The 14516-nt window shown below is 38.3% G+C and overlaps 1 protein-coding gene across 1 annotated transcript in view; it reads right to left on the bottom strand.

The window, feature by feature from the left end:
* Positions 1 to 14516, bottom strand: part of CNTN6 (contactin 6) — a 262943-nt gene that overhangs the window by 125864 nt on the left and 122563 nt on the right. Inside the window, exon 4 of the mRNA XM_025272271.3 lies at positions 13735 to 13830. Within this exon, the coding sequence (XP_025128056.3) occupies positions 13735 to 13830 (96 nt within the window). The remainder of the gene's footprint in view (positions 1 to 13734; positions 13831 to 14516) is intronic.

Consider the following 14516-nt stretch of genomic DNA (forward strand, 5'->3'; position numbering starts at 1 on the left):
CAGGATGAATAATGTACCAGGAAAACTAAATACAAGAATGGGTTATCATTTATAAAAAAAAAAAAAAAAAAAAGATGGACAGTATTATTCTTTTAATGTTCTTTATTCTTACTCTGAACTATTCAGACTGGAGTATTATGCTTTATTCAGAGCACATTAGGAAACTTGTTAAAGTACAGATAGCTAATCCTACCCTAGCAATTTGTTTTATTAACATCTGAGTGAAGTACCATGGAATCTGTATTTTCAACAGCCTACAAATATCTTGCAGTTGAATTGTAATACTATGTTCAGAGTACCCATTATTGAGAGGGAACTGAAATCTCAAGTATATTGAGATAGATAGCCAAAATGTAGCCAAGTCCAGAAGTTAATACCAAAGAAAGTAGTAAGAACTTAGATTTTGACCCTGGAGGGTAGAAATGGAGAAAAATAACTGAGTTGTTTTCATAGGTCCAATGGCTATGACATTCACAAAGGGTTAAAAAAAAAAAAAAGTTCTCTCCATTGATGTCCAGAAGGCAAAAGTAGGACTTGTGGACATTATAGTATGCTGTTTGACTACATTAAGATACAGTGAAGATTAGTCCAAACTTTAGAGCTATACCAGCAGAATACTTTGGAGATAATGAGTTTTCTATCATTAGATATGATCAAGCAGAGAATGGATGAGAATTGCTTGAGGTGTTGCAAAAGAAGTTTATTTTTGCAGTGAATGGGAAGCTAAACCCATGTCTCTATGAATGGTTTACTCCACTCTCAACATTCCTTCAAGTTTTCTGAGTCTATGCTTTTAGTTTACTGTCTGAGCCACCAGGAAAGCCCTTAAGGTCAACTATGCATAAATAAAATTCACTTCTTTTTAAAATATGTTTTGACATTCTTGTCCCATTCCCAGGTATTGAATCTTTGTGTTTTTTTTTTTTTTTTTTTTTTTTTTTTTTCTTGGCAAGTCCTTACTAGAGTCTTGTATCATTTCATATAGGCTCTTGTGTCTGAGTTTTTTTACTGATGTCCTTTGCTACTTCACTTCTAAGCCTGTTGCTCTGTCTTCACCAGAGAGATGCTCAAAGGGTTTTGTTTGAAACTGGAGAGCCACCTAGATAGTAAAATTTTTTTCAGTATAAAAAAGAGGGAAAAAATGTAGTTCAGGTTTCCCTGTTGTCAGTGACTCTTCATCTTTCGAACCTTCTGTGAAATAAAGACAGATCTTGAGCAAATTCCCAGGGCTCTGTTCAGCTTAGGTATCTTTCATCGATGCCTCTGTGGGAAGAGGAATAAGTTCTAGCCCTCTGAAATCCAAAGCAACTCCTTTTGCGTAACAGAAATTACACATTGCCACTGGTGCTCAGGAAATCTTTGTATACTTTTACCCTATAATCTTGGGGCCAGAGACTATAATTTTCACCTCTCCCTAGGGGAATTCATTTTTACCTTACTACTAAAGCTTTCTGATCTGTTCCTACATGTAGTGTATCCTTCTTCAATAGTGGGATATTTAGAAGCTACTTGAAGAATGTGTTCAGAAATAAGGAAGATGACATAAGGAATAATTTTGAAAAAATAGAAGCACTTTTGTTTCATACTTGTTTCATCATTCCTACAGTTTGTTTTGTGAGGTTAATTGGCTATTGCAAATATGCCTGCTACTATATATCCTTCCCTATAGGAAGGATACTGGAGCTAGGGGTATAAATGTAATTTCCCCAAATTATACTGTTAACATGTAAAAAGGATAGAACTTGAACCTTTGTCCTTCTAATGTCTAATCCTTCTTTCTTGCCATCAGACTTCCAAAATCCCAGCTCCCTGTATATCTGAGCCCTCTCACATCTAGGCCAGTTGTTTCTCACATTCCCTCCCCTATCATATTGCCCATCATGGGTTCGAATTCCTCAGAATCTTGTAGAATAAATGATTAACCTGCTATTCAAAATTACTCCAACAAGCTTATAGCTACTATTAGCAGGGAAGAGAACACGCTTGCAAAACCTGTAGTTAGTAATTCTCCTCTCTATGAAGGTCTCTCTAGAGCAGAGATTTTAAAACTTCAATGTGTATCACTATCACCTGGAGGACTTGGAAAACCATAAACTAATGAGTTTCTTATTCATTAGGTCTGAGGAGGGGCCAGAAAATTTGCATTGATAACAGATTCACAGGGGGTGTTGGTAGTGAGGAAATTCTGCTTTGAAAATCATTGCTGTTAATGGTAAAATTCAGTCTTCTCTGGGAGATCACACTAGGGAAGGCTTGATAGAATGGTGGTCACCTTGTATATTTCCCTTCAGGTGGTGTGTAGGAAGTTGAAGAGTATATTCCTCGACTCACAGATTCATGGCATGTCTGGAATGGTAGGGACCTGAAATTTCTTCCAGCCCAACCCCCTCAGTTTACAGGCAAATAAGCAGAAAGCAAGACGCCAGTAGCTCTGAGGCTAGACTCCAGGTGTCCTTTTGCACCCTTCTGGGAACTAGTGAAGGTGCAAAGTTGCAAGCCCTTTCTGTCACTATTATTTTTCATCCTGTCCTGCTTCCTTCTCCCCACTGGCTGCCTTTTCCCATTCATCCAAACAGCCAGACGGCAATGGGGGCTTTTATCTTTTTTTTTTTTTTCCCATCATCAGCCACTGCTGTGCTTAATTTGTATATTTTTTAATGGGGAAAGAAGAAAAATACCTTGCAAATTGGAAGTTTAAAATCCTTCCCATTTGGCTTTTCTTAATTAAATGTATAATTCATGAGCCACTTAAGTTGAAATTGCTGAATTTTAAAATATTTTCTCCACCATCTATGACATTTATCTGTTATTAATGATTGTGATGTATTTTCCCTGTGATGATTCAGCAGGAACATTAGAACTGAATGATAATTGGTCTTCACTGAGCCATTGTCTGTAGTTTCACACTGACACCATCCTCTATAATTTTATTATTATTAGAAATGGAAGATCTGCAGTAAGCAATTGAATACTATAGGCTGCTCTGCCAAGCATACACAAAATCCTATTTTCCCCAGAGCCTGATTATGTTTTGACATCTTTTATAGCCCTATATCTTGTACTCTTATATTGAAAATACAAACACAAAGATATATGCAAGTATACCCATTATATGGGATGTAATTTTTATTAGAGGGGAAGCATCTCATGGGAAAGACACCCGTAAAAATAAACACTGACACTGAGAACTTCTACTGGCTCTGTAGAAAGGGTCTCAAAATTGGTAGCATGTTTCTTGAGGTAGAAAATAAATGAGCAGAATAAAGAATCTGAAGCACAGTGCTCAGATTTAGTGGATAAATCCCCCCTTTGGAATATTCCGATATGAGTGTACTTTACTGCAAACCTTGTGTAGTGCTCCAGGGTTAAATGTGACTGGCTCTTAGGTGGTAAATCATGGTTATGCTAGCTCAGTGGTAAAGACCTAATCCAAGAAGAATGATTTCTTTTCTGGGTTGAAGTCATTGATATTGGTGCTGAGCAAGTTTATGATGCAAGCCAGAAAACTGGCCCGAAACATTTATAATCACTCCTAGTTGAGTTCCCATTTGTTCCACAATTACTGCTTGACCACCTAGACTTTATTAGATGCCTTTAGATTTACAACACCTCCTGTTTGGAATCATGGAGATGATTGCCTTTGTGCCCTACAAACAACCACTAAGTAAAGGCTGTCTGAGTTTCTAGGATTTGTTGTTAATGTTTAGTTGCTCAGTCATGTCCAACTCTTTTGTGATTCCATGGACTGTAGCCTGCCAGGCTCCTCTGTCCATGAGATTTCCCAGGCAAGAGTATTGGAGTGGGTTGCCATTTTATTCTCCAGGACAGACAGCCATTAAGTAAAGGCCCTCTGAGTTCCTGTGGTTACTAGCTTCCAATGACTTCTAGGACAGCTTCGGTACTGGTAAATCCTTCCTGAAGAAGGAATGAAAGCCCAGGCAACTTCTGAGTAAATTTCAAGGTATGCTCCAATTCTAAGGAAGCCAGGGTGAGTCATGGGGCAAAATACAGAAGGACTAGACTTCTTTCCTCCTCAGTTTCCATCCTCCATGGGTGAACTTAAAATAGCAAACATAAGACCTGGGCAACACCAGTGGATCTCCACCAGAGGTGAGTTTGATCATCTAGGGTTATTTGTCAGTGTCTAGAGCCATTTTCCAAAGAAGGCAATGGCACCCCACTCCAGTACTCTTGCCTGGAAAATCCCATGGGCAGAGGAGCCTGGTAGGCTGCCGTCTCTGGGGTCACACAGAGTCGGACATGACTGAAGCTACTTAGCAGCAGCAGCAGCAGAGCCATTTTCTCATTCTTACAAGTGGAGAGTGAGTGCTACTGGCATCAAGTGGGTACAGGCCAAGGATGCCGTTAATATCTTAACAACGCACCGGACAAGCCTTGTGAAAAGAAATATCTTGTCCTAAGCTGTCAATAGTGCCAATATTGAGAAACTCTGGGTTAAACAAGTGGTAATAGGCTGTATTTGGCTGCCTAATGCGAAGAGCTGACTCATTTGAAAAGACCCTGATGCTGGGAAAGATTGAAGGCAGGAGGAGAAGGGGATGACAGAGGATGAGATGGTTGGATGACATCACTGACTCAGTGGAGATGTGTTTGAGTAAACTCTGGGAGTTGATGATGGACAGAGAGGCCTGGTGTGCTGCGATTCATGGGGTCTCAAAGAGTCAGACACAACTGAGCGACTGAACTGAACTGAACAGGCTGTAACATCGGAGTTCTGTTCAATGTGCTGAAAAGTAAGGAAAATGTTTTTCCTGGGAGTGAATGAGATTCTGAATGTGGATATGGAGTGTGAAATCTAAAGAAATGTACTCTAAGATGTTGGTCCTACATGGAGTGGAAGAGCCATAGTCTTGCCGGTTCTGATACTGTATACCTCTGTGGATGGTATTCACATATTCTCCAGTAGAGATTAGAACACTTCCTATATCCTTATGTACTTTATTTAGCAATTAGGAGAAGGGGACTGCAGAGGATGAGATGGCTGGATGGCATCACCGACTCAATGGACATGAGTCTGAGTGAACTCCGGGAGTTGGTGATGAACAGGGAGGTCTGGCGTGCTGTGATTCATGGGGTCGCAAAGAGTCGGACACGACTGAGTGATTGAACTGAACTGAACTGTGGTCAGATTATGCCAGACAAAATTAGGCAGGAGAAAAACTGCAGTGGTATTTAGATACAATCCGTTGAATTCCAGACATACAACCTTGGCCAAGTTAGCACTAATCGCTTTAACACAGTTGCTCTATTTTAAATTGGAGAAATTTTTCTTGAAATTATTACATGAGTCGGGGTATACCAAAGGCTGAGCTGAGCTCTCAGTGTATGAAAGTGAAATTATTAATCACTCAGTCGTGTCCAACTCTATGTGACCTCAGGGACTGTAAGCCTTCCAGGCTTCTCTCTCCATGGAATTCTCAAGGCAAGAATCCTGGAGGGGGTAGCTATTCCTTCTCCAGGGAATCTTCATGACCCAGGGATCAAACCTGGGTCACTTGTATTGCAGGCGGATTCTTTACTGTCTGAATCACCAGGGACACCCGAACTCCCAGTCTATAGTAGGTACTCATACATTTCCAACTATGTGGTATTAAATACTATTTACATAAGATAACTTCCAAATTTAGTTCTTCAGACCAGAACTTTCTGCCTACACATATCAGTTCAGCTGCCTATTGGAAGTTTTTGGTCTGAAGTTAGACATTTGTAAGTTAACACGTCTTAAAACAAATCCCTGATTTCCCTCACCCCAAAACCTGCTCCCCCTTTATTGACCTTATCCCTGTACATGGAACTTCATTCTTCCAACTGCTCAGTTTGGAGTTATCTTTTACACATGTCTTTATCTTAAAATCTACATTTAATCTTTCAGGAAGTTATTGCAGCTATATGCTCTAAATTTATGCTGAATATGGCTACTTTCCACCTGCCCACTGCTCTCATCCTGGTTTGAGTCACTATTAACTCTAACCTGAATCATTGTAATCACTGTTTAAGTGGTTATATGTTCACTATCATGTAGTGCATTTTAATTTCACTCAAAGGAAAATCCAAAGGCTGCAAAACATCTTGAGAGTAGTGCCTACATCTTCATCTACCCTCCTGTTTGCTCAGCTTTCTTCAGCCACACATGCCTCATTGCTGTTCTTCCATCATGTGGGACACAGTCCTACCCAGGACCTTTGTGCATGCTGCTCCTACTCCCCAAACTGCTTTTCTCAGTGTCTCACTCATTCCTCTAGTTCTTTTCTCAAATGTCAGTGAAGGCTTCTTTGGTCTCTTAGTAGACATCAGCAACACCCATTCACTCCCTATGCTCTTTATTTTTCTCCCACGCTTTTATCATCATTGGCCATACTTATATTTTCTATTATAATTTTTACTGTAAGATTCATGGAGTGAAGGACTTTGTTGCTTTGTTCTCCACCATATCCCTAAACCTCAGTAAAATGAGTGGCCCTTAGTAAGTATATAATAAATATTTCTTGAGTGAATATATGGTAGAAGTTCAATAATGATGGTTATTATCACTATTATTATGCCAACAGGAAACTGTTGGGCATATTTACCTGAAAATTTTACCCACTCAAGCAACATTCACAAGGAATATTGCCACTGCCAATTTGACCTACCTTCACCATTGTGATATATTCAGAAATAGCAAAAACAAAAACAACAAAAAAAAACTAATTGGTAGAAAGAAGATATGAAAATTTAGCATGTTTTCTCAATAGGACAATATGATTGTCCTCTTTACTCTCGAACACAATTTTGAGACTTTGCTGAGAATGATTTTCAATTTAGTTTGAATCGTCAATATTTTTATTGACGCAAATACAGATGCTGTGCTCAAACAGTAGTGTTATCTTTCTAATACAGACATAGATGCTCCTAACTACTGGCATAAATCCAATTGTTCAACAAACCTAAAAGTTGTATCTGAGGAAAGAATGGAACATTTCCTCTAAAACAAATTTTAAACCTACGATTTTTATGAGCCCAGGATTGAGAGTTTTATATCCAGAAAATAAAGAAAAGAATGTTGCTTTACTTTCAATATGATGAAACTGTTATTTCACAGTGAAGGTGATTTTAATTATTTTAGACAACATGCATCATTTCTATACCCTGTCATTTTTAAACAAAATTTCATGTGAGGCCAGACTCATTCACTGCACTCATGAAGATCTATTGACTGCTTATTTTCAGATTCACCCAATAGCTTTTGCTTCAAGAGTTTTATGTTCATTTTAAAAATTCAGAGGAAACTCCATTTTCAGTCCTGTTGCAAACTGACTTGTGCAGAACCTTTGTTACAGGTGATGAAGGATGTTAACAAAAGCTCACCCTTGAGCTGAGTGAGATCTCAAGAGGTAAAGACCTTTCTGCATAGCAGTTCAAAGGCCATTCCAAAGCTGTGACCCCCTCCCCCATATGAATAAGTAAAATAAATGTTATATTGCCATTTTTTGTCACATAAATCTATGTTTCTAGGAATGACCTTAGAATTCTCTAAAGACATTGTGGAGGAAAGAAAAGGGTTTTATTTAGTTGAGTATCCAAATTTTAGTTCTGCCAAGAACCAAGAAGCTAAGTAAGAGAATTGTATTTTTCTGAGGTGTATATCCAAATTAAGGATAAAACATATAGCAGATAATGGAAGGGATTTTTAAATATTGTGTGAAGATAAATGAAGTCATAGACTACCAGCGAGAGAGTTTAGGAGAAAGAAAAATGAGGTCTAATGGGGAATGAAATGTTTCAATCCAGTGTGTTCTTTCCACCACACCTTCATTATAACTGACATTTCTCTGAAGTATTTTGAAGTCATATTTTATGAGAACAGAAAGGAAGAATGAGTCCGTCTCTTCTGGCATATATTCAGTCACATTCAAGCAGCTTATCTCTGCTAAGGAAGTAGAATTATGGAAGAAAATACGCTTCTCTCCACAGAGTAAAGCAAATGGTTCCCGTTGTGTTTCCAAAAATCACATTTCTAAGAGATACAGCAGAACGTGCCAATTTTGTGTTCTGGTATTATTGCCTAGGCTTCTCTTCTTTTCCACTGTGGGTAGCTTTCTGCTAAAATAAACTTTATATGTAAATCCTCCCTTCTTGGGTCTGCATTTGTTGTTGCCTTAAAAATTGTCCATAAGAATGTCTACTGAGATGTCCTGTCGTTTATTTGAAAGAAAGGACATCCATATAACAGCATTGCTTCGGTTTGGCTTATGCTGATTATTCTACTATTTCATTGAGTCATGACCAATTATTTTCATGGGAAATCCATTTACACACTTTCTTTTGTTTGTTTGTTAGTTTGGGTCCTGGAGCTATTCTTTGTTGGGTAAATGTCTAGTGTTCAGCCTAGTTGATATTTTTCTTACTGTCCCAAAGTTTTTTTAAAAACAATATATAAAACAGACTGAAACATATTTGACAGGCCTTGTTAAGAAAAAAAAATGCAAGTTTTTTGTGAACACTTAGAGAGAAAGCATGAAGAATTCAGGATGTTCTGATTTCATATTTAATATGATTTTTCACTTGTTATTGAACACCTTGAGGGATTCACTGCTGTGGACTAGGTACATAGACCATACATACCAGGTACACATACAACAGAACCAAATTTTTCAAAAAATGATATGAGAATTTCAGCTCATATGGCCTTCTAGAACTACGGCGTCTATAGCACCTTTCTCCATGAGAAGCTTTATTAATATTTACAGCGGGTCTTTGCTATTCACATACTGGATATAAAAATAAATTTGGCCTTGCCAACATTTGCTCCATCTTGCCCTGCTGACTCTGTCTGTCCCAGTTGGTATACTTCTAGGGCATGTCTTTATGACTGCCAGGTGTGCAGGCAAATATGGAGCCTTTAGAGAGATGGAAATAAACGAAGGAAAGTGAATTATGGCTGACAGAATTCTAAAATACCCCCCACTGACCCTTGCCCACCATCTGAGTATGATGGGATTTATGAATATGGTGAGCGCTCACTTTCATGATTATGTTAGAATAAATGGCAGAGTTGATTTGGAAAAGTGGCTTTATCTTTGATGGTGCTGACCTATTCAGATGAGCCCTTTCTGGGACTGGATAGGGTTAGAGAGATTTGAAGTATTACAGGGAACTGATGCAAAGGAGATTCTCAGTTGCTGGTTTGGAAAATATAGAGGCATGTGGCAAGAAGTGTGGGCAGCTTCTATAAGATGAGAGTGGCTCTTGACAGCTGTCCAGAAAGGACATGGGGACCTTAGGCCTACAACTCTAAGGAAATGAATTCACCCAACCACCTAAATGAGCTTAGAATTTTTTATATATATATATATATATATATATATATATATATATATAATACAAGGAAAATTACAGACAAAGATAGACAATGTCCGTATGTAGAGTTGGCCCACTTTCAACTAGCTGTCCACTAATGCAATTTAAAGCTTATCTGACAGACACATTCCTTTTCTTTCTTGAGGTTTTTCTTTGCACAATTCATCCTCACAAAAAGGAGAGGAAAAAAGAAGAATGAAATGTTTTAATGATGTAAAGACACTCTTAGGGCTTTTAGCAAACTTGGAGGTATAAGATTCTTGAAACTAATAAATAAATTGAGGTTGAAGAATTAACCACAGAGTTTATTCATTGGCAATTTTTGAAGTCAGAAAGTTCTGGGTTGGAATCTTGTCTTTATTTACTAACTAAAAACTGATTTAGTCTGAGTCTCAATGTTCTTATTTTAAAATTATCATTCTTAATTATTGGAAAAGTGGGAATGAGAAAATAAATGGAAAGCCTTATAGTGCTTGCTGAGGGTAACAATTCAACAACTGGTAGTTATTATTGCCATTATTAACATTTAATAAATCAATTACTCTATTAATACTTTAATAAATTAATATTTGAAGCAAATGGTGTCAATAATCCCCTCAGTTTTGATCTGAGAGAGATATGAAGGAAAAATTAATAGTATTCCAGCATTCCTGTCATTGTAGATATGAGAAGGCCATGGCTCTTAGAAGAAAATCCTTATAATACCTGGATGAAGTCAATATTGATAAATGCCTTTGGAATCCTGCTAGAGCATTATATATTGCAAAACAGAATTTGGTATCAGTCAAATTTGTCATAATTTGTATGCAACAGGTACTCATTATTCAGTTATAACAGACTTAATTTCAGGTAGGTTTTGTATATCTGTGAGTTAATCTCATGACATTAAACAAGCATTGTTAAAATGAAAGCTTTACATACTTTAAAAGTTTGATGCATGAGGCAGGGCGCTCAGGGCTGGTGCACTGGGATGACCCTGAGGGATGGGATGGGGAGGGAGGTGGGAGGGAGGGTCAGGATGGGTAACACATGTACACCTATGGCTGATTCATGTGAATGTATGGCAAAACCCACCACAATATTGTAAAGTAATTAGCCTCCAATTAAAAAAATATATATATATCAACATATACTTCTTCACTGGTAGGTGACAAGGTGACCAGGGAAATCTTCTCCTGTAGATTTCTCCTACTTTACTGCCTTTTAAACATATAATGACATTCATTTAGAAATATTTTACATGTCTGCTGTTCCTATAGAGTAAACAAAGTTGAAACTAGTCTATGATTCTGTCAAGTCTCTTTGACCAATGTCAGAGTATAAAATGACATAGACCAACAGTACAAACAAACACAATTTGCATGTTTTGTCTTAGATTATGGTACTGGAAAATAACCTTCCTATTGTTAAAAAATGGAGCCCCTGGTGGCTCAGATGGTAAAGAGTCTGCTTGCAGTGCAGGAGACTCAGGTTCGATCTCTGTGTCGGGAAGATCTCCTGGAGATGGAAATGGCAACCCACTCCATTATTCTTGCCTGGAGAATCCAATGGACAGAGGAGCCTGGCAGGCTACAGTCCATGGGGTCGCAAAGAGTTGGACACGACTGAGCGACTTCACTTTCACTTTTTTTTTAATTGTTAAAAAATAAGCACTATCAAGTTTTTGTGTGCTCTGGAATAATATCATTTTATCAGGTAACATTGAAAGTATTGTAACTCTTCCCTAATATTGCTAGTGAGCAAAGTGACATACCACTCTGTAATAATATTGAATAAAAATATTGCTAACTTCCAATTAGGGTTTGTTTGTTTGTTTGTTTTTTCTTTTTGTGTTAGCATTTCACAAGATTGTATGACACTGAAAGTAATGGCAAAAATAACTTCAAGTTTGTAAAGGATCATAAATAATACTTGTTTTAATATTAGAAGAAAAGTTGTTTTCACTTATTTCTTAAAATTTGTCCATCTCTTTCCAAAAATCCTCCTGTTCTAAACTGGAAATCAATTATAAGAGACATTGGTGGTTAGGATCTATCCAGGGTCTGGGACCCAGAGTGCATGGATTTGATGTCTGGCTTCATGATTACAAGATTCATGACATTGGACCATTTACTTACCCTCACTGTATCTTAGTATTCTCATCCATAAAACAAGAAACATCATAGTATCTCCCTCGACTAGTAGTTCTACAGAATTAAAAATCTAAAACATATAAAGTATTTAGATATGTATTGTGTAAGTACTTGCTATTATTATTAAATTAACTATAACGTTACTTCAAAAAACTAAGATCATGGCATCTGGTCCCATCACTTCATGGCAAATAGATGGGGAAACAATGGAAACAGTGACATACTTTATTTTCATATAGTGATTTGGGGCTCCAAAATCACTGCTGATGGTGACTACAGCCATGAAATTAAAAGATACTTGCTCCTTGGAAGAAAAGCTATGACCAACCTAGACAGCATATTAAAAAGCAGAGATATTACTTTGTCAACAAAGGTCTGTCTAGTCAAAGCTATGATTTTTCCAGTAGTCATGTATGGATATGAGAGTTGGACTAGAAAGCTGAGCACCAAAGAGTTGATGCTTTTAAACTGTGTTGTTGGAGAAGACTCTTTAGAGTCCCTTGACTGCAAGAAGATCCAATTAGTCCATCCTAAAGGAAATCAATCCTGAATATTCATTGGAAGGACTGATGCTAAAGCTGAAATTCTAATACTTTAGCCACCTGATGCTAAGAACTGACTCCTTGGAAAAGACCCTGATGCTAAGAAAAATTGAAGGCAGGAGGAGAAGGGGAGGACAGAGGATGAAATGGTTGGATGACATCACTGACTTGATGGACATGAGTTTGAGCAGGCCTCGGGAGTTGGTGATGGACAGGGAAGCCTGGCATGTTGCAGACCGTGGGGTTGCAAAGAGTCAGACACGACTGAGCGACTGAACTGAACTGAACTATAACATAGTGTGGCTTTCCCCTCATAGCTCAGTTGGTAAAGAATCCGCCTGCAATGCAGAAGACCATGGTTCAATTCCTGGGTCGGAAAGATCCCCTGGAGAAGAGATAGGCTACTCACTCCAGTATTCTTGGTCTCCCCTGTGGCTCAGCTGGAAGAATCCGCCTGCAATGTGGGACACCTGGGTTGGATGTCTGTGTTGTGAAGATTCCCTGGAGACAGGAAAGGCTACCCACTCCAGTATTCTGGCCTGGAGAATTCCAGGGGCTGTATCCTCCATGGGGTCGCAAAGAGTAGGACATGACTAAGAGACTTTCACTTTCACTTTCATAACATAGTGTGATATCAGATTGTACTAACTGAAATGACTTTATGGATATTTTTACACTGACTTCCTCCAGGTTCACAGTTGGCTGAGAATCTATCAAATTGTACCAAACTGTCCAGATTTTAAGAAATTGCAAACCAGTGGGGTGAGAATCAGTGGGTGCTTTAGATCCCTGGCAACTGGGTAGTTCACCGGTTAATCCAGATTCTTCCAAAGCAGAGAATAGCATTTGCTGCTTGATTTTCACCATTGCCAGGAGATAACCTGATTTGGTGTCCTGTAACATTTTCTTCCAATTAAAGGGGCAACTTTCCTCTTCCAATAATTAACATGAGGTTTCCAGAACAACTGTTGAAATTTGCTTCTCGTGGAACCCAATAATTAAAATAAAATAACAGTCCTATCTTTCTTTTTAAAATAAAATACTGGCCGTTAAATTAATTGGTTTACATTCATTAGCTCGAGCTTCCCTGGTGGCTCAGAAGTAAAAGCATCTGTGTGCAATGCAGGAGACCTGGGTCCGATCCCTGGGTCAGGAAGAACACCTGGAGAAGGGAATGGAAACCCACTCCAGTACTCTTGCCTGTAAAATTTCATGGATGGAGGAACCTGGTGGGCTATAGTCCATGGGGTCGCAAAGAGTCAGACACGACTGAGCAACTTCACTTTTCACACTTTCATTAGCTCATTTAACACTCATGACTGTCCTATAGTATAGGCATCAGTTAGTATCTCTACTTTACAGCTGAGGAAATTAAGCCTAAAAAGGTTAAACAAATCGTTCTTTGTCATGTAGGGTGACCACAGATTACATCTGTGATCATTTCAATGCAAAGCCCCAACGCTCACACATGTGTACAGGGCCATACTGCATCTCTTTAAGGACATATCTGTTGAGTGAGTGATTGAATATATGTTTTTAAAAGAAAAGATTTGGATTAGGACTTGATGCAGCAGGATGAGCCAGAAAAACTTTCATAGTCCCTTAGATTTGATGGAGGGCTACCACTGGCACTAAGGACTACTATGCCTACTTTATTCCCTGAGTGGCAGAATTAATGGTGTGACCGAATGTAACCATACCTCCAAAGTGTGGCGGTGGACCACAGAGAAGCACCACACCTTGACCTTCTCGGACGGACACTGTGCTTCTTGTTTTGGTTTCGAAGTCTTCGATATCTTGAAAAACAGAAAAGCAGGTTTAGAACTAATTGCTTTGCAGAACAAAATTTTAAGAAGAAAAAACTGGCAAGAGCAATGAACACTCACACTTGTCTGACCAAAAGATTTAGTTGATAATCAATTGATGTACACTGGTTATACCTCTCAAAATTTTGTCTTTCCTTTTTTTATTTAGTACAACTATGCAGAATATGTGATAAAGACATTTATTAACATAACTCACTATCTGTTTTATTCTCCCAGGCAGCCTGAAACTCAACAGGAAATCTTTTAAACACAGCACATATTTACTTTTCTGCCCAAGGAAGGCATGATTTAAAAGAGGTATGTGGCAAGTTTGCTGCAATCTTCTAGCATTTTAGATTAATGGTAACCATTTTGATATGGGGATGAAGCCTGTGAGAGCTTAGCTTGGAATGTTGTGAGGGAAAGAATAATATGTGACTGAACCAACAAGAAAAAAGGTAAATCTTCTAATTTCTCTTGATCTACTCCTTCACAAAGCAGCTTCGTGGTCCTGTTTGGAGTGTTGTAATTTCCTACAACACCGAAGAATCATAGACATTCAGTGTTGGAAGAGAGCTTACCAACTGTCTTATTAAGCTATCCATCTGAGTTATAAATCATTCAACGTTCCTAGAAAATGGTCACCCAGCCTCTAGAGTCGGACACGACTGAAGCGA

This window comes from Bubalus bubalis, chromosome 21 (assembly GCF_019923935.1).
Source record: "Bubalus bubalis isolate 160015118507 breed Murrah chromosome 21, NDDB_SH_1, whole genome shotgun sequence".
NCBI classification, from domain to species: Eukaryota; Metazoa; Chordata; class Mammalia; order Artiodactyla; family Bovidae; genus Bubalus; species Bubalus bubalis.